This window comes from Cynara cardunculus (assembly GCF_001531365.2).
Source record: "Cynara cardunculus var. scolymus isolate 2C chromosome LG 11, CcrdV1, whole genome shotgun sequence".
Classification (NCBI taxonomy): Eukaryota; Viridiplantae; Streptophyta; class Magnoliopsida; order Asterales; family Asteraceae; genus Cynara; species Cynara cardunculus.
In genome coordinates this window covers 5,031,210-5,055,468 of record NC_037538.1, presented here as the reverse complement: position 1 = coordinate 5,055,468, position 24,259 = coordinate 5,031,210, and the positions used below count along the sequence as shown (strand labels likewise).

At 35.1% G+C, this 24,259-nt stretch overlaps 1 protein-coding gene across 2 annotated transcripts; it reads right to left on the bottom strand.

The window, feature by feature from the left end:
• Positions 1 to 1,204: 1,204 nt before the first annotated feature.
• Positions 1,205 to 22,534, bottom strand: LOC112520770 (trafficking protein particle complex subunit 8). Of its 2 annotated transcripts, none has more exons than XM_025129321.1 (28): positions 22,239 to 22,534; positions 21,366 to 21,460; positions 20,653 to 20,752; positions 19,390 to 19,494; positions 19,084 to 19,246; positions 18,469 to 18,589; positions 18,302 to 18,364; positions 18,098 to 18,178; positions 17,880 to 17,974; positions 17,648 to 17,798; positions 16,511 to 16,597; positions 15,474 to 15,593; positions 15,271 to 15,399; positions 11,330 to 11,427; positions 11,112 to 11,235; positions 9,979 to 10,086; positions 8,241 to 8,382; positions 7,277 to 7,381; positions 7,061 to 7,121; positions 6,799 to 6,874; positions 5,819 to 6,001; positions 5,556 to 5,666; positions 5,051 to 5,215; positions 4,802 to 4,960; positions 4,326 to 4,559; positions 2,924 to 3,091; positions 1,972 to 2,087; positions 1,205 to 1,879 (listed from the first exon to the last, which is right to left on the bottom strand). In XM_025129321.1, the coding sequence occupies exons 1-28, from the start codon at positions 22,399 to 22,401 to the stop codon at positions 1,375 to 1,377; spliced, it is 3,828 nt and encodes a 1,275-aa protein (XP_024985089.1). In that variant the 5' UTR covers positions 22,402 to 22,534; the 3' UTR covers positions 1,205 to 1,374. The 2 variants fall into 2 exon arrangements, with proteins under 2 accessions (XP_024985089.1, XP_024985090.1); XM_025129322.1 differs by having other exon boundaries at positions 20,653 to 20,755; positions 22,239 to 22,507.
• Between the last annotated feature and the right edge of the window lie 1,725 nt (positions 22,535 to 24,259).

Sequence of the window (24,259 nt, the reverse complement as noted above, 5' to 3'; positions counted from 1 at the left end):
GGATGAAATCGTTTAGGGATGAACGAGTTTAAGAGTTTTAAGTGTTTTTATGAGTTTTAGCCAAATGCTTTATAATATAGTATAAATTAATTTAAGTTTAATAATGAAATAATTTATTTTTGGTTCAATAATATAACATTTTATAAAGATAATAATTAAGTATTCTGTTAGAACTCAATGATTATCTTAATTATATTTTAGATTTTTTATATTTAAAATAAGATGTTTATCATGTATTTGATTGTGTTTATCTGCAGTTAGTTATACAAATTCAGATATGGGATGAAATCGGATAGAAATGAACGGGTTTAAGAGTTTTTAAGAGTTTAAGAGTTTTAAGAGTTTTGGCCAAATGTTTTATAATATAGTATAGATATATATATATACTAATATGATTATTTATTTATATTAATATATTATAAAATATTTGCTATATGTTTATTATATCTCTTAAATTTTAAGCTTACCATTACGATTGCTTAGTTTGCATATACACAATTTTTAAAAGCTCTGACTTTGGACTCTATAATAATCAACCGATAATTAACTGATAAATACAAATTACGTGTTGATCCCAACTAATGCCTTATAATACTACCTACGGGATACGAATAATGAAATAGAATCAAGTGTTCAAGTTTTTAACTTTAGCTTCAAAACATATGACACGGATAAACTTTTAGTTATTAATGATGCTTGATATTTTACACATAATTTAAAAATATCCAATTCAAAGTGAAATAGTCGGTACGTATTATTCAACATCCTTTCCCTGTATTTCAAAACAAAAGGTCCAAACACATCGATATCATACATTATGACATTGCCAATTGCCATCATCTTATGGGAGACAAGAAACTACAAATTAATTATAGAATTTAGAGTAAATTATGTTTTTAGTTCTTGTAGTTTATGAAATTTGTTACTTTCGTTTATACGATTTTGAAATTACGATTATTTCTGTGACTTACAATTTATAGTTATTCCTGTTTTTTTAATCAAAAATTTTATGTTATTTTTGTTCCTGTTGTTTTTGATCCATAGTTGTTTTAGTTCTTCATACTTAAAGGTAAGAATTAGATATCAATTTAAAAACCCTAAAACCTTCCTCCAATCCTGTCCTGTCTGCATACCAAGATTACAAATAAAAGATTGTTTGTAAAAATGGCATGAGCTAATAATTAAATTATAAAACACCAAAAAACTTGAACCATTCCATTGTTGTTTTTATTAACCTGTGAACAAAAATAATACCCATGTGATTCCTCCATTTTCAACACAACTCTTTCTCTATTTTGTTCTATAAACACATTTTAAACAACAAATTTTACACTGAATTACTAGTACACTACACCATCTCCATAAAATGCTCATTCATTCCTTTTGCAATATGGTCAAGTAAAATGGATGCCCTTGGCATGTACCTTCCCTTTCCCGGCCATTGCTCGACTCTTCAAGATTCCAATGCAACGTGTAGTTGGAGAGATCGTAGGTCCCAGGTGCAAACGTTGTGACCAGTAGAGATATCTCGGTCGTGGAATTTGGTTCAAGTTTCACGCGGGTCGTACTCGATCCTGACCAAATGAAAGGAGGAACCGACTCTAGCGACACTGCTTTTCCTGTACTGCTTCCAGATATATCTGGTGCTGGAACTCTAATGTCGATAGGTGGACTGGACATATCGTGCCAACCAAGTTTGCTCCCGGATGGGGCGCTACCGGGAGGGGAATCAAATGTGTTAACACGAACAGAAGCAACAAAACCTGACGAGTTGTGAAGCGTCATCTTGAGTTTTGTTTCACAGAAAGAATCAGAGAAGTTGTAGTGAACGATCCGAGGCCCGTCCAGTAACCACCATATTGGTCTCTTGGTTGAAACACTGCAAAAACAGTAGTAAAAGTATGGACAATTTGGATAAGTTCGATTGTGATGTGTTTCAATTTGGATAAGTTTGAATTTAAGTGGTCTTGCCTGCAATGGCAAGCATGGTGCGAAAAGATTTGTGGGGTGGTAGGGAGCTCAGAAGAACTGTTCTCGCCTTCCTCCATCTGGGAGATCAACATGAAGTCGACTGTGTTTAGATGTTCCTGATACATACATAATGCATTTTAGTGTCTCTTTGTCAGCAGCTTGAAGAGCTTAATGGGACTCGCAGCTTATTTGGTCAGCTATACATGACTGTTTGGTATTGGCTTAATGATATAGAAGGTGGCTTATTCGGTAAGCTTCTAGATGGGAGCTTTACGCAGAAAGTAAAGTTTTTCTAAACCTGCCCTCCCAATTAAAAAACACGCTCCTTTCCAAACACAAACATCATAAATCTATACAAACAGATTCCACAGAGACAGCTTTATCGATACAGGACTTAATGGGAAACCAACCAAACAGCCCCCTAGTCTGATAATAATCAGGATAAAGATATTTACTCGGTGTTCATTCTTTTTGTTGTTCTATATTTCTCTAATAAGAAGCAGCCGGATTTCCTTTCTCAGCAGATATTGACTTCGATGTTCGCTCTTTTTCTAAAATAAGTGTTCTAAATTTCTCTAAGAAGCAGCCGGATTTCCTTTCTCAGCAGATATGGGGTACATCATGCTAAATGTTCGCTAACTGAACCAAGATTCTGTCTAAGATTTGATCTAGTAAAAGTAAGATTAAATCCTAACTTCAGACAAATGTGAGACGATTTATAGCTAATTACTTATTTTAAATTTCCATTTTAATGAACACGTAATCCCTAAAATAATAATAATGACAACAATAATATTCAAGTCATTCTTTCACCAGTCACCAGCCCACGTTCAGTCATCAGTTAGAACTTAGAAGCCTAGAGGTGGTGGCAGAAACTTCATAATGAATCCTGAAACATGAATCATTTGCTTTATAACATGTTAGAATTTGTGGGAAGAAATTATTATTCAACCTGATGTGATGTTTTCTGATGCACTCGTTCATAATGGTGGAAATTGACAAGAGGAGAGCGTCGTGTATCAAAAATTGTTTCACTGCTGCCATAACCCAACCAAACATCTGTTCCATCACCTCTGGCAGTAGAGGTCTCTTCTGTAGCAGTTTCTGTTATTTTCACATTCTGTAACCGGTAAAACAAGTAGTCATGATATGTCATATATTATATATATATATATATATATATATATATATATTAGGCAATAAAGGGTAGTAAGTATGTTGCTAACATAGGAAAGAGAAAAAAGTTGTACTTGTAGGCGACTATGAAAAACCAACCCTTTCCTCTCTAGGCATGCACATCGACATGATGTATGTATACAGAACTTTAACCCAATGAGTGGGTTGAAGTCCTAATTCAAGCTTTCAAAAGCAAGTATGAAACTATAAATATAATGCCTAGATCTTCTTTTAACATAAAAATAAGAAGTCCACGAAAAAACTGGTCGTCTTTGTGTTGATTTACATAAACAAACTAAACGCACCCAGTATATCCCACCTGGATGTAGGGTATAGGACTAGAGAGATTGTTTCCTGAAGTGTTTGATTTACACACCAATGTGTTAAATCTTCCAAGATAATACTTTTTGAAAGATTTACATATTAGACTATCCCATAGCAGAGATTCAACAACTAAAAGAAAGATCGATTCTTTGGGATCCTTCCTTTCTTCAAACGGAAGAAGCAGGTCTGATCGATCCCTTTTTTTCTTTCTTTGGTGGAAGGTAAAGGTCAATTTTGTGGTAGAGCAGTATGCAATGCATAAAAGATGCATGTATGGTTGTTTGATTCTATCTTTTAAAATAAAAAGGTTTTCCCACACACGCACCACCCTGTACATCCACCTAGAGGAACTTTCATGTGTGTGAAATCACACCCTTAAGCAACTATTCATCATGTTTTATAGATCGGATACTACATCCCCTCTAAGAGAACATAATGTGTAGGAACTTTTATATTTAACAAACTATTATCTTCGTCAACATGAAAGTTTACAAATATGAAACATAATTGGATCCAAGTTTAGTGGGGATGAACAAAAAAACATTATACTTGCTCCTAGTCCCATGATCCATGAACTTGATCTTTCTTGAAGCAAAAGGACTGCTTCACCCTTACGGTTCTAAAGGTTGACACAAAATTCCACAATTCCTACTCTCTCCCATTAGTCATCACCCACTCACACTAGAGAATCCATGGCTATAGACACTAATCTTAAGGTTGAATTAGGTTTTTAGTTATGGTTTCTTTTTCTTCATGAAATCTCGTCATTAATGCATGTAGAATAACCATGGAAGTCCATTTTTTTTTGCAAGAAATGAACATCTGCAATGAATTAATATAACTGAGGCACCCACCTTGAGCTTAAGAAAGCAAGAAAGAGCCTGACCAGCTACCAAGTTTCCCAAAGGGAAAATGTCGTTAATGGATTCAATCAAAGAGATCTGCCATTCATTCCCAACAGATGACAATTGATGAAGCTTTAAACTCCTTGAACCTGTCCTGTTAATAACATCCATCCGCACAATATACTCTTGCAACCTAGTAGGGCAAGGGTTGATATAGAATGAGAGGTCCAAAGATGGTAGCACCTGCCAGAGATGATTAACATGAGAATCGGATATACACATCAATAGAAAAATATGATTGTCTAAATGATATGTTGCAAGTATACATCACATTCAAAAGATAAAATTTAGTAATCATTTGCTGCGAGTATCAAATAGGACCCTTGTTCATCACTTGCCCTTCAGGATTTTATTATCTAATGGTATTTGTATGTGCACATGTGACACCAGAAATCAAATCCAATTCTTTTGTATTCAAGAGATACCTCTAACATATGATGTGTACGCAAAGTGCGATATCGCATGGCAGTTGATTTGTCATCAATCTCATAATATACTGTGAGATACAAAGATACATTCCCAGGAGTAGCAGCCCGAAACCAAAGAGGCAAAAAGAAGGGAGTTTCCTTATGAATTACTGTATCCTGGAAACAGAAGGGAAAGTAGATTAGCAGTCACCACCAAAATTAAATCAATGATCAGCAAAATCATGAAACAAATTGACCTTCACTGACCTCAGGGAAACGGAATACAGTCTCTGATTGTTTAGTGGTGTCAAGATCTGCATCTTTATGTGCAGAGGTTTTTCCCTTCTCAAGGCAAGCAGGAAAATTCACATCCAATACTTCAGGATTTCCTATGTTGAGAAATCTAGGATGACTGATCTTCATCTTTAGATTCTGCCATCAGATGCAAAAACCATTAAAGTCTTAAATAAGTTGAAGAATGTAATCACCTAATTCAACATATTGAGATGTTATAGGAAACATATAGCTTCTTAGAAGTTCAAGCATTCATATCAATGGAAGTACAAAGACATAAATGAAGCGCTTCAGAAAAGGTCCACATTGGTGGGTATGTGAATATCTGTGGCTCGTATTGGGTATTTTCATCGTTCTAATTTTTAATAAAAAAATTAATTGCACCACTTCAAAGAATTTACATATAAATGCTACATGTGGTTGTTCATAAGACTTTAATGGAAACCAGGTAAATTCTGTTGCTAATTTTACAGCATACCTTAACAGGAATCTCTGACGAGTTTCTCAGTTCCAGTGATAGATGTTGTAAATTTCCAGCATAAACTGTACTGGGCAGGTTGTTAATAAAACCCTCAAGTCTGGGTAGGCTCTGAACAGAAAATGCCAAAATCAGAAAAACAGTACATGCCTTCATAAGTGGAAACAAAGAAAAACAATGCAGAGATTAACAAAAACCTCCCCAACGAAGAATGGAGAGATAAAACTATGAAGTTCCAGTTCAAAAAGAGAGAATGCAAGAACCTTGATAACCAAAAACTCCAGTTTATCAGTGTGCTGCTTAGCTTTCCTTCTTCCTTTAGAAATTCTTTTCTTCACCATGTCAGACTCAAAAGTGTAAAAGCCAACCATCAAATCAGACAGTTTCCAACTCACACCAGTTACTTTTAGTCGGCCTTCTTTTCTAGGAATAACAGTTAGCTGAACCTGAAATTAAAAATAAGGAAGATATAACATGTATTAAGCAAATAGAAGATAACTGGCATAAAGAATTTAACAAAAAGGTTAATCAGAAACTGGTGTTCTGATGAATGTAAAATAAGCATTGTTTAGATAAAGCATATCATGGTCAAAAAAGAAAGCAAAATATGTTGACCAGCAATCCTATGGCCATGGTAAGGACATGGGAGGATCTGAACACCTAACGGACCAAACAATAAGGGATTTCCAATGTTTCTTTCACGAAACAACGATTTAAAAGGAATTTTTAGGCAACCCCATTGATTTTAAATTACCACAAATCATGTGTATACAAGAACCAATTGACTCGTACTTCAGCTTCTTTTTCCTTGATCCCACTGAGGTCTATCATATAGTTTTGCCGCTTACCATACACCTTATTATAATGATGGGTGTGTGCCTAGGCGATGGAAGCAGCCACCACCTCATCTTGCAATAACGCCTGACAAAAATGGAGTCATTGTACTTCCAGGTCAACTTTGATATTTGAGACAAAATGTTCTCAATGCCAGTATTAAAAATTGGATTAACGAACTAAAAATCTCATAAGCCTTAAACTATAAAGGCTAGTAAAGCTATTATATTACCAACCTACCAATCAACCTCGGCAGCACCATTACCTTAGAAGTTGAGTATTTTTTTTTACTAAAGTCACATGCATAATATATAAGCATCAATCAAACGGCCAATAAAGTTAAAATAGCAGAAATCAAATGAGAATGAAAAGCTCCCAAAGTTGGTCCACTGTACAAATGTCAACTCACCACTGTCGTTTCACCACCTGCTAACATTATGTCAACCTCAGATAATGTAAAAAGAGACGTGCCTGAGTTGAGCTCCCTGCAATCAAAAGAGAACTGTTTCTCAACAATCAAGTAACACAAGCAGGTACCACAAACTACTTGAGGTATGTTAAAAATGAAACCCTTCAGCAAAAAAAAAATTAATAAAAGGAAGTATGTCGCAGTAAGTACTGCAACAAAAAATTCTATCTGGGAATGTTTAAAAGCAAACAAATGAATATACCTTCCAGTTGCTACTTTCCCATCTTCAACACTCTGATTTACAGAAGATGAGCTGTTTGCATCTGATTCAGTGAAATAATCATCAATTTTTGGAGAACATATATGTTAAATCCTAATATCGGAGAATATTTTAGGGGAAAGAGAGAGAGAGAAAGCAGAAGAAAGTAATTGAAGTATCATTGAAAAAGTCTAGTGAACAAAAAAAAATTGAACATACCAGGTAGTGTCTCACTTGGTGAATGCTCACACATTAGAGTAACATTTGAAATGGGGATATAGAGTTGGAGGGGGTTTTTGAATGCAATTTCCACCTTAAGTGCTTCTGCAAGTAAAAGAAGTATTAATGTTAGAATACACATACGTAAAAGATAAGAAACAACAATCTCCAAAGTTGAACATAACTTTAGAAACACTGCGAACTTATTGAGGTGAAAAGGGAATGTCGCCATTTCAACTCAGATAATGAATGTGCACTTGTAACTTTGAGATACAAAGAGTATTACCAGTCGCTTATCTCAATATATTTGCAAGCGCCCATCATTATGTTACATGAATTATTGTCCATAAGTTTATTACATTATTTTCCTTATCTACAGTTTACGTTTAGGAACAACAAAACTTACAACTAGAAGTGATTCATGATAGATAACTAACATATTTCCTGTGTTACAAAAATTTAAGAAACCACCAACGTCTACTTTGATGTTTATGGTCACAATTGGTGCCAGAATGGTCTGATAGTTATGGCTGATGAAGAGACATTTTAAAGAATGATGGAAGGAATAAGTTAATATAATTCCCTCACAGGTGTGGAAGGGCAGTAAATTGGAATGCATGGAGGAGAGAGAGAAACTTGGTTATATCACGAAAAAACAGTTCATGACTTGCATATATAGATGGGGTTAATATATATCCTTTTTGGAGGACACAGAAAAGGAACCCAAAGATGTTGATTTGGTGTGGTAATAAGGCAAACATGTTCTTAAGGATCATTAAAAAGCACATGAGTAGCAAAATAACTTAGCTAACTTCTTTAAAATGTCAGTAAGCCACTAGGCCATGCCATTATACTCAAATGCCTCCAAAAGGACCCACAAATACCAATCTGTTAGGGTAAATGGTCCCACCACAAGAGACTTTCAACCATATTTTACAACTATAAAGTACCATCACCTTCATACCTCCTGCCACACAGACATTTGATTGTTTAAGTTTGTTTGGTAGAAGCTTTGACTGCACATCCAACCACGTAGTCTTGGCATTAGTAAATGATGGAACCATCTCCTCTTCCAAAGACTGCCAAACACTTTCTTTAACACTGACCTGGCATGAAGAACAACCATGGAAAAACAATTCAACTGAAAGTCATCAGCAAAACAAAAATACCAACTTAACTATAAAATCACTTCCCCGAAGCCGTCCTGGCTACCAGCCCGAAGAAAGAAATATTAAGATTAGATACCATAAAGGCATGGAAATTTGTTGAAGATCATCACCATAGTTCTACTGGGAAGAGCGGTGAAACCATCCATAACTACCAAGTTTGGACTATAATACACATGAAGTGATTGACTTTTGTTCCCACCGTAGTCAGCACTAGCTTTCAAAAATTAAAACAACCATTGAACTTGCCAACATCCTAAAAAGGCAATGTACTTCAAAAAGGTTAACTTTTTGGACAAATATTCTTAACTGACTTAATGCAGTTACATTAACTTTTTTTGGCCAATTAAATACACATAATTACTTGTATAATCATTGTTTTTGGCACTTCATTTCAGAATAACACATTATATTACCAAAAAAAATTAAACAAAAACAACCTATTTCAAAATGGTGAACATCTTTGCCCCCCAAAACTTTAAAAAATTTCCACCTCCTGTTTACAATGCTGAAATTAGTGCTTGAACTATTTTTCAAAGCTTTAATGCATCTCATAAAATATTATAACCACTTCCTATAATTCAGAACGTTTTATAATAATCACAATCTTTTTCAAAAGAACAAATGTTTTTTTCTTCCTAATAATCAAATATTATAATATGAATCAAATATTTAAGAACCAACAAAATGAGTTATTTCCAATATTTGAACACAAGAAAACCTGCTTTTCATTGTAAAAATGATAATTGCATTTAAAAAGATAATAGAATACAACATTTTGAAAATCAAATTTTGTTTCATTAAACAAGCAAGCTATGAGTTCTGGTGGATTACTATAACTTGATTTCCAGATATCATCATTTTGAACAATTCACACTTCAATCTTTATCAATATATATATTAACATGAATATCATTTTTATTTTTTCTTAAATATTTTAAGAAAATAAATTAATTATTAGTAAAAAAAAAGTAAAATCATTTCAATGGAAAAACAGAAAGGGAAGTTTTATACAGAACTTGTGCAAAAGTGTTCATTAACAAACATGGGTATTCATGGAAACGACTTTTCTACTCCTTGGGGTAGAGGAAAGATATGCATGCATCTTAGCATGCCTGGACCCTACTCCATGTGGGATTTAATGGGACCGTCTGGTTTTCACCGGAACCAAGTGCCGAATACAATGGTCAATAAAGTCCACCACTCATTTGTTTTAATTTTTAAATTGCCTCATCAGCAAGTTGAGTCAAATGCATCAACTCAGGTTAAAAGATGCAACAAAGTTCCTTTTTCAAGTACAATGTTTTTGGGATTTTGTGAGTACAATGGTTGTTCTGAAAGCTAGTGTCAAGTACAAAGATTACAAAAGTCGATCAGTCTTCTATATTACAGTTTATTGTTTATGTAATTCATTCACCCAGCCTATTAAAAGGCACCATTCCCAAACAAGTAAACGAGGTATCAAATTGTAATGATGACATAGTTATGGAAAGTAATTCCAACGTTTGAGAGAATGAGAGAGAGGAATCAACTTACAGCAGCAGATGATCCATAAGTACGATGGTCTTCAGAAACAATATTGAGTGAAGAGATAATGACAATTGGCAACTGCAGTCGGGATATTTTGTATGGTTTGCCTGTTCTCTACATCAATTGTAACAGAGGAACAGAAAAACTATTAAACTTTGGATAACTGTTTAATTGCATGGTTAAATGAGAAAAATATAATTGACTATGCTTACAAACATATATGCTTAAGAAGCCTAAACTAGCACACTTACATAATGAAGAGAAAGATCTCAACTAGACTATGTCGCAAAATACCAAACGAAAAAATTTCAGTAAAATCTCAGTACCAAGGTGTTGAGAAAAACCAGAGTGAATCTAAGCTTTAGAGCAAGGATATATTCATTGTTATCAGAAACATTAAAAAACATTTAACTAGAACAAGCCGATAGCTGCAGCACTTGAGACTTGCATCATCATTCATCAACTTTCAATGAGAAGATAAAAGAACCCAACGTGATGCTAGTAAACATGTCTAGCTAGATATTCCATACAAATGATACACATGGGGAAAAGCAGGGATCTATAGTTCCACATTATCAAACCTTCCTATATTCTCTTTAGGTTGATGAAACAGCAAGAAATTAACAAATCACCATTTCATAACTAGCAGGACTGTTCTGATTTGTCTAGTTCCTGAATATTTTTCAAGAACAAATCTTAACTTGGGTCTGAGATTGACTGTGACCTAAGAAAATCCTTTTCCATCAGCATTTGCCAATAAACTTTAGCCTAAATGGAACTAGTGGACAATGGAATAATGAAAATGATAGGGGAAGGAACAAGAGCCATGTGTTTAAGACAGCAGTAAAACTATAAAAGTGAATACATCTTTACGTTTCCACATAGAACCCCAACTAACTAAAGAGGATGGCCTTCATTGAACTAAATAAGATTAACCATATGAAACTGCCAACGCTCTATGGAAGCATAATTTACTTTCGCATAAGCTAGTAAAGATAAATGGCCATGACAGATGTGTTGTATCAGTAACCATATGTTTTGGATGACATTCATGCATGACAAGCAGTAAGAAAATTCAATAAACTTCACTTGCATCCGATACGAGAAAAGAATACAAGAATAAAATTAACAATAATAACCTGTAGAATCTGGAAAAAGTCCTTCATAAACAACTCCTGCATTTGCTTTGATTGATGGCTACAAGCCACAATTTCCAACATATGTTTCATTGCCACATCAAACTTTCCAAGAAAAGCATACCACCTGTGTCAAAAGAAGGTATCGTCAACAATTTCGGCATATATCAAACTCCAATAATCCCATCACGATACAACTTGCCAGACCCCTTAGAACTTACTTTCCTATATGGAAATGGACATGATCACGAATTCGGCTCCATGTTGTTCCTTTAAATACAGAGAGGGCATTTCTGTATGCACGAATTGCATGTTTTATCTGATACAAGAAGGCAGAGCTCATTAGAAGAAAATAAACCATGCAAACATTAAACGCTCATTTGGTTCTGGGTGTCTCCTCTTGGTATCAAACAAACTACTCTATAACTTCAATTCGATACGGACATATCTAATTGTGTAATAACGATTGATAGCTGCATTAGAGTGTACAAAACTTATTGCAAATAGAAAAGCTTTGTGACAAAAAAATGTAAAAGGATTCATTGCCTGCTACTTTTCAAATTGAAGAGGTTTCACATATAAATGTCAAAAGGGAAACCTAAAAAGTAAAAAAGAAACAGAGAAAGTATCAAGTAATTTGAACCGAATTACAAAGTCAATGGAACGTTTTACCTCTCAGTAATAAGAGGCTGGACCGGGTTGAAGATGATGAATTAGTAACTGTTATTTTCCTATTTTTATGTCTTCTGCTGTTCCATTTGAGTTCCGAGGATGGATGGTGCAGGTGCTCATGATGGGTAAAGTTTTTAAACATAACCATGTGTCCAATTTGGGGACGGTGTGTCACATTCACTTTCAGCAGATATGTATATATGCTTTTTAGGTAACATTCAGACTTCAAGCATTTGCAGTCCATGTCAACATTTTGAAAAAGTAATGATAGAAAATGCTATTCATTTTAAAAGTAAGTGAGATCAGGTCAATGACCTGGATAGCAAGTTCACTCCAAAGGCAGAACTGAGAATTGTATATGTCTATACCTCTTAAAATTTGTCATTATGGGGGAGAACTCTGGATATGTTAAACATGATATAACCTTAATTATAACATATTGCTACTCCACAAGTTCAACACTCCTTAAGTTTGAGAATATCTATCATTACCAACTATACGAAGTTTCCAAATATAAAAAATTACCGAGAACCATGGAAACAGAACAGAAGACCAGAAAATAAAAATGAAGCAACAGGTTTTGATTTCTCCACCTTGTGACTAAATGGTTCCTCATCCCGGGATCATCTGATGGTTCCTTCAGGTTATCCTATTATTTTTCCAAAATGAAATCTGTATGTGAAACTGTGACAGGGTTAAAAAGGTCGCTCCATATGAAACTCCTTCTCGAGAATGCAGTTACGGTAAGTATTTTTAGAATATAATTGGTGTGCCAGTAAGGTGTGATAACCGGGTATTCGGTTATAAAATTCAGGGTTTTTTTGAATTAAGGTGGAAGGTTGAGGGGTTTGTTGTGTTTTTATGCTTAAAGTAATTTTAAACTCTTCCACCACCTTCTTGATTTTATATGCATTTTTATGAGATAATCCTATTATCTCATTGGGATGGTGAGTTTTGAAGTAAAAAGAAAAGAAGTTTCTGTGTATGAGTTTGGAGCCGAGAAAAACAGAAACCGAAGAAGGAAAGCTTGTAGAATCGATTATGTGATTATTCTTGGATATTTGTTGCTATTTCGTCTTCATATCATCTACGTGAATTATAAGGTGAGTTTATTTTTACAAACTTTCCTTATTTGGTAATTAGAATTAGAACCGTATGGTTCTTCATATGGGGATGATTATAAAACTGTTTTTGGATGCTATAATCAACATAAATGTGTGATTTTGATATGTTATATCATGTGTTTGAAATAAGAGTGGCATATCAAGGAGAGGTGTATTTTGGTTATAAGGGTGGCATATCAAGGAGAGGTGTATTTTNGTGGCATATCAAGGAGAGGTGTATTTTGGTTATAAGGGTGGCATATCAAGGAGAGGTGTATTTTAGTTATAAGGGTGGCATATCAAGGAGAGGTGTATACTGGGATAAGAATGGCATATCAAGGAAAGGTGTATACCAGGATAAGGGTGGCATAATCATTGGAATATAAAACTTGGGTTTTGATCAAAGTGTTTTCTGGTATCGCATCCTTATGATGCGATGATTTGGAGTTGTCGCATCTATGTGATGTGATGACTTAAAGTTATCGCATCCTATTGATGCGATGAAAGTCGGTTATCCGAGGAGTATGTTTGTCGCATCCTTGTGGTGCAACAAGTTAACTTATCGCACCAGTGTGATGTGACAAGTTGGGTTTATTGCACCAGTGTGATGCGATGAGATGAGGTCCTCGCACCAGTGTATTGCAAGGAGATGGGTTGTCCCACCCATGTGATGCGAGGAAATTACGTTTTTACTTGTATGATGCGATGAATTATACCCAAATTGTGTTAAATGAGTTTTTGGGTTATTTGATGCGATAAATTAGTGATGTCTCATCTTTTAGATGTGACAAAAGAGGTTTGTTATATCAAAATGTTGTATATTTGTTATTAATTCAAATATGAGTTTGTGAATGTGATTTGGTGATTATTCACCACGTAATACCCAACAAAGGGATTTCTCACTAGATCTCAAGGTCTAACCCTCATTTTTGGTGTCTTGAAAATGTGCATTACCGGTCAGGCACAACCAGAGGATAAGGGGAAAGGAAAATTGAAAAGAGTTATGTTTACCTGCTTGGGATGTTAGGATAACATGTTATCTATTGTTTTTTGAATACTTGTTATGTATACAAGTTTTGTATAGAGATTTGGTGGAAAAATTTGGTAGCTACTTTGTAATGTAGCTTTTGTAAATAGTGGGACCAGTTGTGTAAATTATACTTCTTGATATATGGAAATATATGTTTATATGCAAATGTGATTCTGGGGTGTTACATAAAGCATGGTCTGAAACCTGGATCTGGCTTGAAGAGCCACTATAGGACCAACAGGTGCTGAACTAGAACAGGGAAAGCTATGAACAACATGCATAGTGTTAGGCACAGTAACCCTGCTGGATCTAATGACTCCTCCATTTCTACTTCAATCCAGCATCTTCCTAATTAAAAAATCAGAAACCAGTAGGACCATTGAAAAACTACTCTGACTGAAGCTGCAAAACAACACACGGCTTCAACAGGAAAATAAGGTGCAGAATTACTCCATCCAAACACTTCAGACTGAAATACAGTGTTGACAGTCTCAGAATCTGATCAGGTCAAGAATCGAGAAGAAAAAAGAGTGACAGAACTGGATTAGACGGAACTGGACGGCCAAGCACAACACCAGATGATGGAATTGGGAGGCTGCCTTGGATGGCATAAGAATTTACAAGACATCTGTGAAGCGTAAGGATTTGTAAAAAGGTGCCAGGCTGACTTTGCGGATTGAGCAATTTGGATTACGACCTAAAAAAACGATATAGTGTGGTGCCTGGCTTATGGTCAATTCCATGCACCAAAATGACGAGTGGTAATGATGGTAACTGGAAACAAAAAACAAAGCCTTGGAAAGAATACAAGGGAATAGACCAGACTTGAACCAAATGATGTGGCTGGCAGAAACTGGGTGTACTCTCCTGCGTTGTGCCAAGTTCTGACATAAGGCTGTGATACCATTCAAATTCTTTTATCTATTCTAAGATTTCTATTGTCACCCAGGGAGAACCTTTCGCCTGACGCAATAAACATAAAAAAATTCCAACACAATTCTCTCTCCTAATAGAAACAACTATACAGTTGAAAAAGCTTTTACACTTCCTGAATTTTCAGATAAATCTAATGATACTCATAAAAAGATCATGAAATAATCAGTTTTTCTAAAACTTTGGCAAATATGAGACCTGCTACTTCAATAAGAAGTAGCAAAAGAAAAAAAACAAACCTGAGCCCTCAGACTTGGTTGAACTTTCATTGCCTACAAAGCTTTCTATTTCACCATATTCACTTATATGGCTCCTTTTTACCTTAGTCTTTCACTATGTAAGTCTGGAATCTTTGTTTACTTTTTATGATCAAAACTGTATAACTTGCTCTTTCTTAAGAAAGCTATTTCATCACTGACAGTACCTGATCGCACTTCTGGTACAGATCACCAGAAAGAATGAGATGAAATCCATACTTCCGCAACATGGGTGGTTTGGCTAGCAGGTAGCAGTAAGATGCTTGCTCAAGCATCACAGCTGAGTGAAGAGGTTCCTGCACAGAAAATACAGTTTTGAAGAAAGGCACATTTATCCTACGTGTATCCACAAAAGAGAATTGATCATTACCTCACCAGAGATACGGAAGTAAACACCAGCAGCCTCTTTATACTGACCGCTAGCCTTCAACATTTCAACCCACCAAAGACCACAGCGTGTAGCATTTCCCTTGCCTGATGTCCCAATACGCTGAATAAGAGTGCACTTCGTAAATAACAGAAAATGCATTTATTAAATAAAAAGGTACCAACAACAACCAAAGATTGCAACATGTGCTCATTTCCACCAATACCTTTCCCTCTTATAAATTTTTCTGACATTACTAAACTATATGTTAATTCACGGAAATGGTTAACTATAAGCTGAAGATGAATGGTTTAAGATTATTGCAATCCTTCATGGTCAAGAGCCTTACATCAACAATTAGTTCAACAACTTTGTTTCTTGCATATTTCTGTAATAAATAAGCAAGCAAAACAAAAAAAGCTCTTCTGATTAAGGTTCCACAATCATCTTCCTACCTAAAGAACAAGATCTAAAAGCAATGGGAAGCAGATACTATGCCAGACCTATTCCGATGACAGGGAATGCTAGGATCTTCTGAAGGCATACACATGAAAAATGTAAAAAAGCTGACACTTTCTTGACTTCATTTTCAAGGGCACTTCCCAATGAGAAGTTTTAATATAGCTTGCGGTTCAGTTTCTTTCTTATCCTAGCATCAAGGACATAATCTATGAGTTTACCAAAGATACATGCTATAGAAGAGAATTCAACAGATGTAGAATGATGAATGCTGGGATTAAGTGCTTGCGAAAAGCTACGCAAATACTCAACACCATGGTCAGAATATGCCAGCAAATTCTTTACAGAAAGCTTGCAGCATAAATCTTTTGTCACATACATACTTTTTTTGTAAAATATCCTATTTCAGATGCAATTCTACACGTATGCTAACTGCTGTCTGTACTTAGCACTAAATTACCATTTGTTTATCACTACTCTGTTAAACAAATGGGACTTGAACAAGATATACTCGTGGTAACAAATGTTATACATACTGCAGTAAATTCCAAAAATTAGTTGTAAAGAATTAGTAGACATACTAAATATGTGCTAAAGGCATTTTCCATGCAATACTCAGCATCCTTTTTTGATTGATTCAACATGAAGTACGTCAATCCCATCATTTCCTGCAATCAGGGGAAAAGAAGGAGAACGGATGCAAGCAATCATAGGTTATATGATGCACCAGAAGGTGGATGATAAATCATAAGAAATTATATGACTGGCAAACTAGTACATATGCAGCAAAATTTACTAAAATAGAAAGACAAAAACCACTAAGTTTATTGTCCAAGAGAGACCCATAAATGCTGTCTAACCTAAGTCCTCACCGAATGGGGAACACACGAAGCCCTTTCTGAATAAGAACCAAAACCTGCTTTTAAGCGCCTTCAAAAAGCCTTTAGGTATTTGGTAATTGAACAGAAGCTTCCCAAAACGGCTGATAAGCCAACGAGGCAAAAAGCAGAAGATTTAAAACTGATGCTTATGCTCAGTGCATATTGAAAATCATGCTTGACCAAACCAATTATCCAATCCACACTACTCTCCGATTATAATTATATTTCTTTTATAGCAAGTCAATGTAACAAACTCACCTAACACCATTCACATTCTAGCACGTGTACAATACATTTAACTCACTACACTACTATAACAATTCTGTTAATTCACTACTGTTTCATATTGTTTTTAACTTTAAATTATGGGATCAATAATGCTATAACTAACTATTATGTTCAAAATCCCAAATTATGGATAACAACTTACCTGGTATTTTTTTTCTCTGTTGTGAAATTGATTAGAGATCATGGATTTATATCAGCTCAGGTCCCATTCTTTTATCTTTGAAAAATATCAATTTTAATTTAAATGCATTACTTTTTGTTTACAGGTTTACCTGTGACATAATACCTGAAGGTATACATATAACAAAGTCAAAGAATCCATTCACATCAAAATAAGCCATACTCGTTTGGTTAAATTCACATTTAAAACAGTTACATTTTCAACCAACCGCTGCTTTCCTTTTATAACTGCTTTTCAGAAAAAGATTAGCTAAACCATTATGCTTTTCGGAAAATACTGATGAGCGCATATTTTAGGAGCAAAGTGTCGTTTCTAGAAAACCCAAACAGGCACATAGACAACAACAAAATTTAAAGGGGTAAAGCCACCTGTACACCAGCATATCGTTTCCATGCTTTGTCAAGCTTGTAATCGGTGGATAGCAGGCGGTAGTTTGACAAAGCAAGTTCATAATCTCGTAACATGAACGCATAATCACCCAAAACCCTTATTTGAGATTCAATGGAGCTAAAAGTGTACCTTCAAACATCATCAGAAAAACCTAATTAGAACAGAGAGCATTTTATACTGTTAAAGATAAAACATGCTAGCAGAACATACATGTTAACACTTTGATTCTCAGGAGTGTCGTCTTTTCCTTTTCTCCACCATAAATTCTTTATCTGGTTTCTAAAACCTTTTCTTGTTGCAGAGACCTATAACAATATCGGAACAGAAGTAAGATTAGCCAGGTTGGGAATTAAGAATAGAATTGGTCTATGCGTAAGATGTAAGTTGCTCTTAGGATCTAAGTGGAAAATGTAGAAAATAAAAATAACCTGCTGATTTAGAACACGGATTCTTTGCTCCATATTAGGAATAATATCTTTCGACGATAGATCACGAACAAAATCCTTCAACTGTTGTAATTGAGATAATGTTAGTTTTATTTTATGAATAGACATAAAGCCTTGAACTATATTGGTTTTTATCCTGGAAAGAACTTTCTCAGCATATCAAGATACACGTTTGTAAGAAAGAACCTCATCTATATCATCCTTGTTAAGTAAACGGCCAAGATGCTGACCAGGTGAAGCAACAGACGCCTGTCAAAGAATTCAAGTCATTCATAGCCCCATATTACGACAAAATCCCAAACTCTACATCTACAAGAAGACAAAACAAGTAGCATCATCAGAAATGCACTTACATAAGGATCCCATGGATTCGGTTGATGATCAACTAACCCATCCTCGGAGGAGTTGAAGCATAGTAAACGACATTCGTTTGACCCAAATGTATTTCTCATTTCTGCCAATAGCTTAGTTGCTCTGAAACACATGCAATAAAAAGAAACAGCAATTATGTCATTTGATAGATGTATTAATGAAGATTCAACAGAAGGGAAAGCTGTAAAGGGATACCAAGCAAAGGATAACTAAAGTAACTTCTATAATGATTCATGTCCATTTGCAGTAAATAATTGATTAAACCTAATGGTCCTAAATCATATGACTCACTTGATCTCCCCATGCTTTGAAGGGTCAAAGGCAAAGGTGAGTCTATTCTAAACACAATCCTGATATGACTATGCCACTATTCAATGCTTATATAACTTATTGTCATATAGCCTGCAGTCGAAGTCCTTTCTAATAGATGTGCCATCTTCTCTAATATGTGTTCCTCATTGGAGAAACTCTGATTATATATTCAAATTTCAACTACCAGCTCGACTGACCTATTTTGCATGATGAAATTCACATAAATAGTCTTTTCCTTTTCTTTCTACATCATAGTAAAAATTGATATCAAGGAGTGAACAAACCTCTCCGAGGATCCATCTTGGTTATCGTGAACCAAAATAAAATATTTCGGAATCTTTGGATCCATTGCACCATCATTAAGAAGCGGGGGCAACTGGTTTGTGTTAAAAAGATCCACAAACTTCTTGATAGGATCCTCATCATTTGAGGAAACAACCAAAAGGCCTGCACATTCATTATAATATGAACCCTATAATTTGGACAGAAAGCAACAGTGTGTGTGTGGACATTTGTATCTGTATGTGTGTCCTATGTCAAAGGAATATAGGGCAGTAGAAGCAAGACAAAAATGCACTCTAAACACTTACATGCAACAGGATGATCAAAGGCTTCATGGTCTGAGAAGGACACACTGCATACAAGCTCTTTATTGAAAAATTGGAACCATGTTGGTACAAATTCAGGTTGAGAAGCTGCAGTGGCAAGTAAATAAATAATTTAAAATGTCAAATATAAAGTTTAAGCATGATTTGCTCAAATTGGTAATACTAATTTAGCTCATTGCATTCCAACAGCAACAAACATCTTTGACTTTTAGCAAATGTCACTTTCATGCATGCAGCCAGCAGTACAAACTCAATAATATTTCCTGTTATGTAAGCTACAATCCAGTCTAAGAGGATGCCAAAAAGTTCAACTCAAACCTATATCTGAAAAAAAAAAATCTATAGTTAGACATGTAGAAACACAAATTGCGGAATTGCCTGTTAAAAGAAATACCATTGTTCTTCTGATATCTGAGGGGGGAAGATAGAGTGGCAGGACAAGAAACATGGTCTACCTAGGTGAAGGAACCTTCTATTTGTATCTGGTTTGTTGTAAAGTACAAAGACACGGATTATAGGAAACAGGGAAGCATGTGAGTAAATGTTTAAAGCTTGCCGTAGTAGCCAGCACTTAGCTTTTTTTTTAATATTTCCTCTACTATCTACTGATCTAGATGGTAGACAAATGGTTCTTGGTTCTACCAAGTTCCACAAGAAAACCAGAAACAGGCACAAGATTGTTTCCATCTTCACCTACCCTAAGTATGTACCTAACAAGCACAAAACCTTTTTTTGCCTATGACTTACATATACTCCTCTCCCATCCCACCATCATAAAGCAAAACCTCATCATATGAAATGAAAACAGCAAGCAGCAGGGACAGCGAGAAAAGAAAGGGAAAGTGCTCTGCAAACTGTATACATACATACATATATATACGACGTACGTATATACTCCCTCCATCACAAAATAAGTGTGCACATTTCTATTTTTGTTTGTCCCAAAATAAGTGTCCACTTTGTAAGTGTTTATTTTCCAATTCTACCCTTAATTTGTGAGAAAGAGAAATTCATTACTCTCCATTATTAAGATTAAAATTGACATTTAATTAGTTAAATTGTGTAATAATTACACATTTGCGTGTCTTTTCATTGTGAACATCTATTTTGGGACGGAGGAAGTATATAACAAGTGCATACAGCCAATTACGATATACAACATCAGAAAAAAGAACTATCCCCTCTGCAGAATATGAACTGTCTGTAAAAATACACACAGCATAATTAGGACAACAAAGAACTTACAAGTGGGTATAGTTTCAACAGGTGAAAGATCTAAGTTGAAGTCAGAATCTTCATTGTTTCCTGCATCAGTAATAACCTGCTTTAACCGCTCCTTCGTCACCTACTTGAGTGAAAAAAACATTTCTCAGAAAGGACCGCTAGAAGGTTCCAGACAAAAGAACAATATTCCAGCCTGTCTCACTAGAATCACCTAAGTAGTGAAAAGAATGCTAGGATATTGTAACGAACAACGATGTGTAGGAGAGCTTTTATTGTAGAAAGATAACTCGCTAAGGGGGCAATAACATGAAGAAGAAGAAGAAGAAAGAAAGAAGTGGGGTACTTCAATCTCGGTGCTATATGTGTATTGGATATTTAGAGATATAAGAATAAACAAAAAGATCAGCAAATATAAAGCATATAATTATATGTATAACTAATAATATTACACACTTAGGTATTTTCCAAGATGTTCAATGAAGTTGGACTACTGATGATAATCTTAATATTTCAAAACAGATGCTCAAAGGATAATTCTTTATAATGGTCAAATTGGACATAGTTTGAACCCTATGCAAGCCTCTATTAGTCTGATTACAATCACCAACTTAAACACAAACTTGATCCAAATTTACTTGTCAAATGAATGCAAGAGTTGGCCAAAGATATGATTCCACTTGCTACCTTGTAGCATCAGGTGAATGTTTTGGAAATGCAAGCAGACAAATTTATACCTCAACATTTGGTTGCCGAACATCTGATGCATAGAACATTCGTAACTTGAACTTCTGGAGCCTGTAGGGTTGGTCACTGGCCGTTCGAACAGGGACTGCAAAACAACAAAGTGTACAAACTAAGGACAGTGGCACCTAATCCATGATAAAACAGTTCTTTCCAATCACTAATGAAAAGGAGCAGGTCAAATCTGAAGGGAAAGAAAATGAACATATATATGACCCCAAAGACATCTAAAAATACACCCCCATGAGACGAAAAAGAAAGCCAACATTTAACATGTTGCGCAATCTTTTAGTTAGCTTAATTGGTTTTTTCTCAAAATTTAAGATTCCCAATTCCTAGTACCTGCAAACCAATTGTTCTACATTTTAAGTTCTGTCCATTGCATTATTTTATTTTTAAAGTATATAATATTTATATATGGCAAATGCAACAAATACACACGATGAGGTTTGAACCTCTCTGACCTCCTAGGAGTGCAAAGGCTAGGTTGTCCATCGCATTATTAATGGATACAATAATTGTGTTTTCCAATTCACATCTCAACTGAACTACATGGTATGCTAAAAACAAAATTCAAGTAAAACAGCGAGATTATTCAAGAGACGCCATAACATCCAACACAATCCAGATAATCTTAATTACATCTTTTATGCTCTTCTTTAGTTCTTTACTCAACTCCAAAGTATCGTTCAACATCGAGTTCAAGGTAATATTAACCCAACACCTTCATTAACGAAACCCCAAAAGCTATACAAAATGACACAACACAATTGAACATCGACGTTCGTGTGCGTGAAACATCATGCTTCCTAAAGCATATAAACGAAATAAATTAGGTAAAAGTGTGCATGTCAGTGCGTTTTCACCGTCAATATTGTTGAATACGCAAAACGGACTGAGCATTTGGACAAATGAGAGTCCATTTTTTTGGCATCGTTCTTCGACTAGAGGCGTGGGGAGAACCATGACCACCGGCGTGATCTCGTCCACTAGCATTTTTCTGAGGGCAGAGTACGCCGGATCCGCCATGTTATGGTGGTGAAGATAACTCGAACGAGTCAACTCTGCTACCGGATTCCGGCAGATCTTGTTTTAGTCGTTGAACCACAGAGCTTCGATCGATGAGTTTTCTTTCCAGGCAATCGTGCTTGTGTGTAGTTGTGTGGAGTAAGCTAACGATCTGCAGCCGGCCCCGTGACCACTGACCAGTTTGAGTGAATTGGGCCTTATAATAAAATAAAATTAATTGGGCCAATTCCTTGGCCCAATAACTTTTGCGGATTTTGTTTATAAAATAGTTTTTTTTTACTTTTAATTTTTTTTATTAAATGCAAACGATATGTATTAGTAGGGGTGCTCACGGATTGGGTTGAAAACATTTTAACAACTCAACCCAATGTTTGCGATTTGAAAAATCTTAACCCAACCAAAACCATACGGGTTGGTCGAGTTAGTCGGATTGATACTTTGGTACATTAAAATATTCTTCTAACCTTGAACATGTTATTTCTCTACTCATAATTTATTTTTCATCATCAACCATTTGATACAACTTATCCATACTTCTTACGCATATCACATTCAGTTAATTTTCTCAATTTACATATATATGTTTACAGTTATTTAACATATATACGAATGAGTTATATAGAGATGTGAATAGATTGAAAAGATATGTATATGAATAACGTACGTTATAAGGTAATTGGCTAGTGTATATATTAATATAAATTCAACAATCATATTAAATTCAAAAAATAAATGGATATCAGGTTTATCGGGTTAGGTTGGGTTCAAATAACAGCAACCCAATATCAACCCAATACCTACGGTTTGAAAATTTTACAACTCAATTAGACATCGAATTGCTTCGGGTTGAGTTATTTCGGGTCTGGGTTTGATTGATCAGGTTGGTCAGGTTTTTTAGCATTCCTATGTATTAGATTCTGCAAGATGCATAAATTAAACGAGACTCATAAAACCAATCAAATAAGATAAAACAAAATGGGAAATTGTAAATTTGTGAAGCCAGTGAAGATATATTCATAACCATCATAATTTGATTTCTTATGAAGTCATGAGATATTAAGGTATTTTAAGTCTTGACTGTGACGAAGCATAAAAAAGCGACGGCAATTGGATGTCAGAAACTATGTATGAATGATTACGATATTGGTTACCAACATAGAAGACTAGTTTGTTTCGATTTCTTCAAATTACAAAAAGGGCAATCCAGATTGTAGTTTCCATGCAACAAGACGGGGTTACCCAATTAGGAATTTCCAAAAAAATTGTTGTTGAGCATCAATGGGGACGGCAAAGCCATTCCGCATCATCACCGAAAGCTTTTTTCATACCTGCAAGAGATTAGAACATGTTGCAAAACAATGATCTAAAGATTTAACCTCCAATCCGCATCTTCGACATCACATCGAATGGAGTCTAGTATAATAATTATATATTTTCTTATTTAATGCAACACTCACTTGATTTTTTTGTCATAACCATTTTGATTGGTAAATGGTAGGATTTTATAACTACAAAGGACCAAAATGATAATTTATACTGTAATTCTTTATTAAATGAAAAAAAGTAATCATATTTCAGTGATGCCACATGTTGAAAACTCATTTACTATGTAAAATGGGTATGAAATAGGGATGGTGATTCGTCCCGACCCGGTGAGGAACCCCGTTCACCTGACCCAAACGGGTCCCGGGGCTGGGAACCGGGGACGGGGGATGTTACTCAAACCGGGGTCGGGGCATCAATTGAACAAAACCCGCCCCATTGCCATGCCTAATATGAAATACGAAAAATTTAGCATTTATTGCATTAATTGAAAAAAATCCATTGTTACATCAAATAAATTTTGGTTGTATTTTGA

Bases quoted from the DNA above. Each gene is read 5' to 3' on its own strand.
- LOC112520770 (XM_025129321.1), bottom strand. From the start codon at position 22,401: ATGGCGGATCCGGCGTACTCTGCCCTCAGAAAAATGCTAGTGGACGAG. The intron at 7,122-7,276 runs GTATGTTCAATT...TCACTGAATCAG, and splicing joins ACCAAGTGAGACACTACCTG to ATGCAAACAGCTCATCTTCT. The intron at 3,092-4,325 runs GTGGGTGCCTCA...TACCGGTTACAG, and splicing joins CTTGCTTTCTTAAGCTCAAG to AATGTGAAAATAACAGAAAC.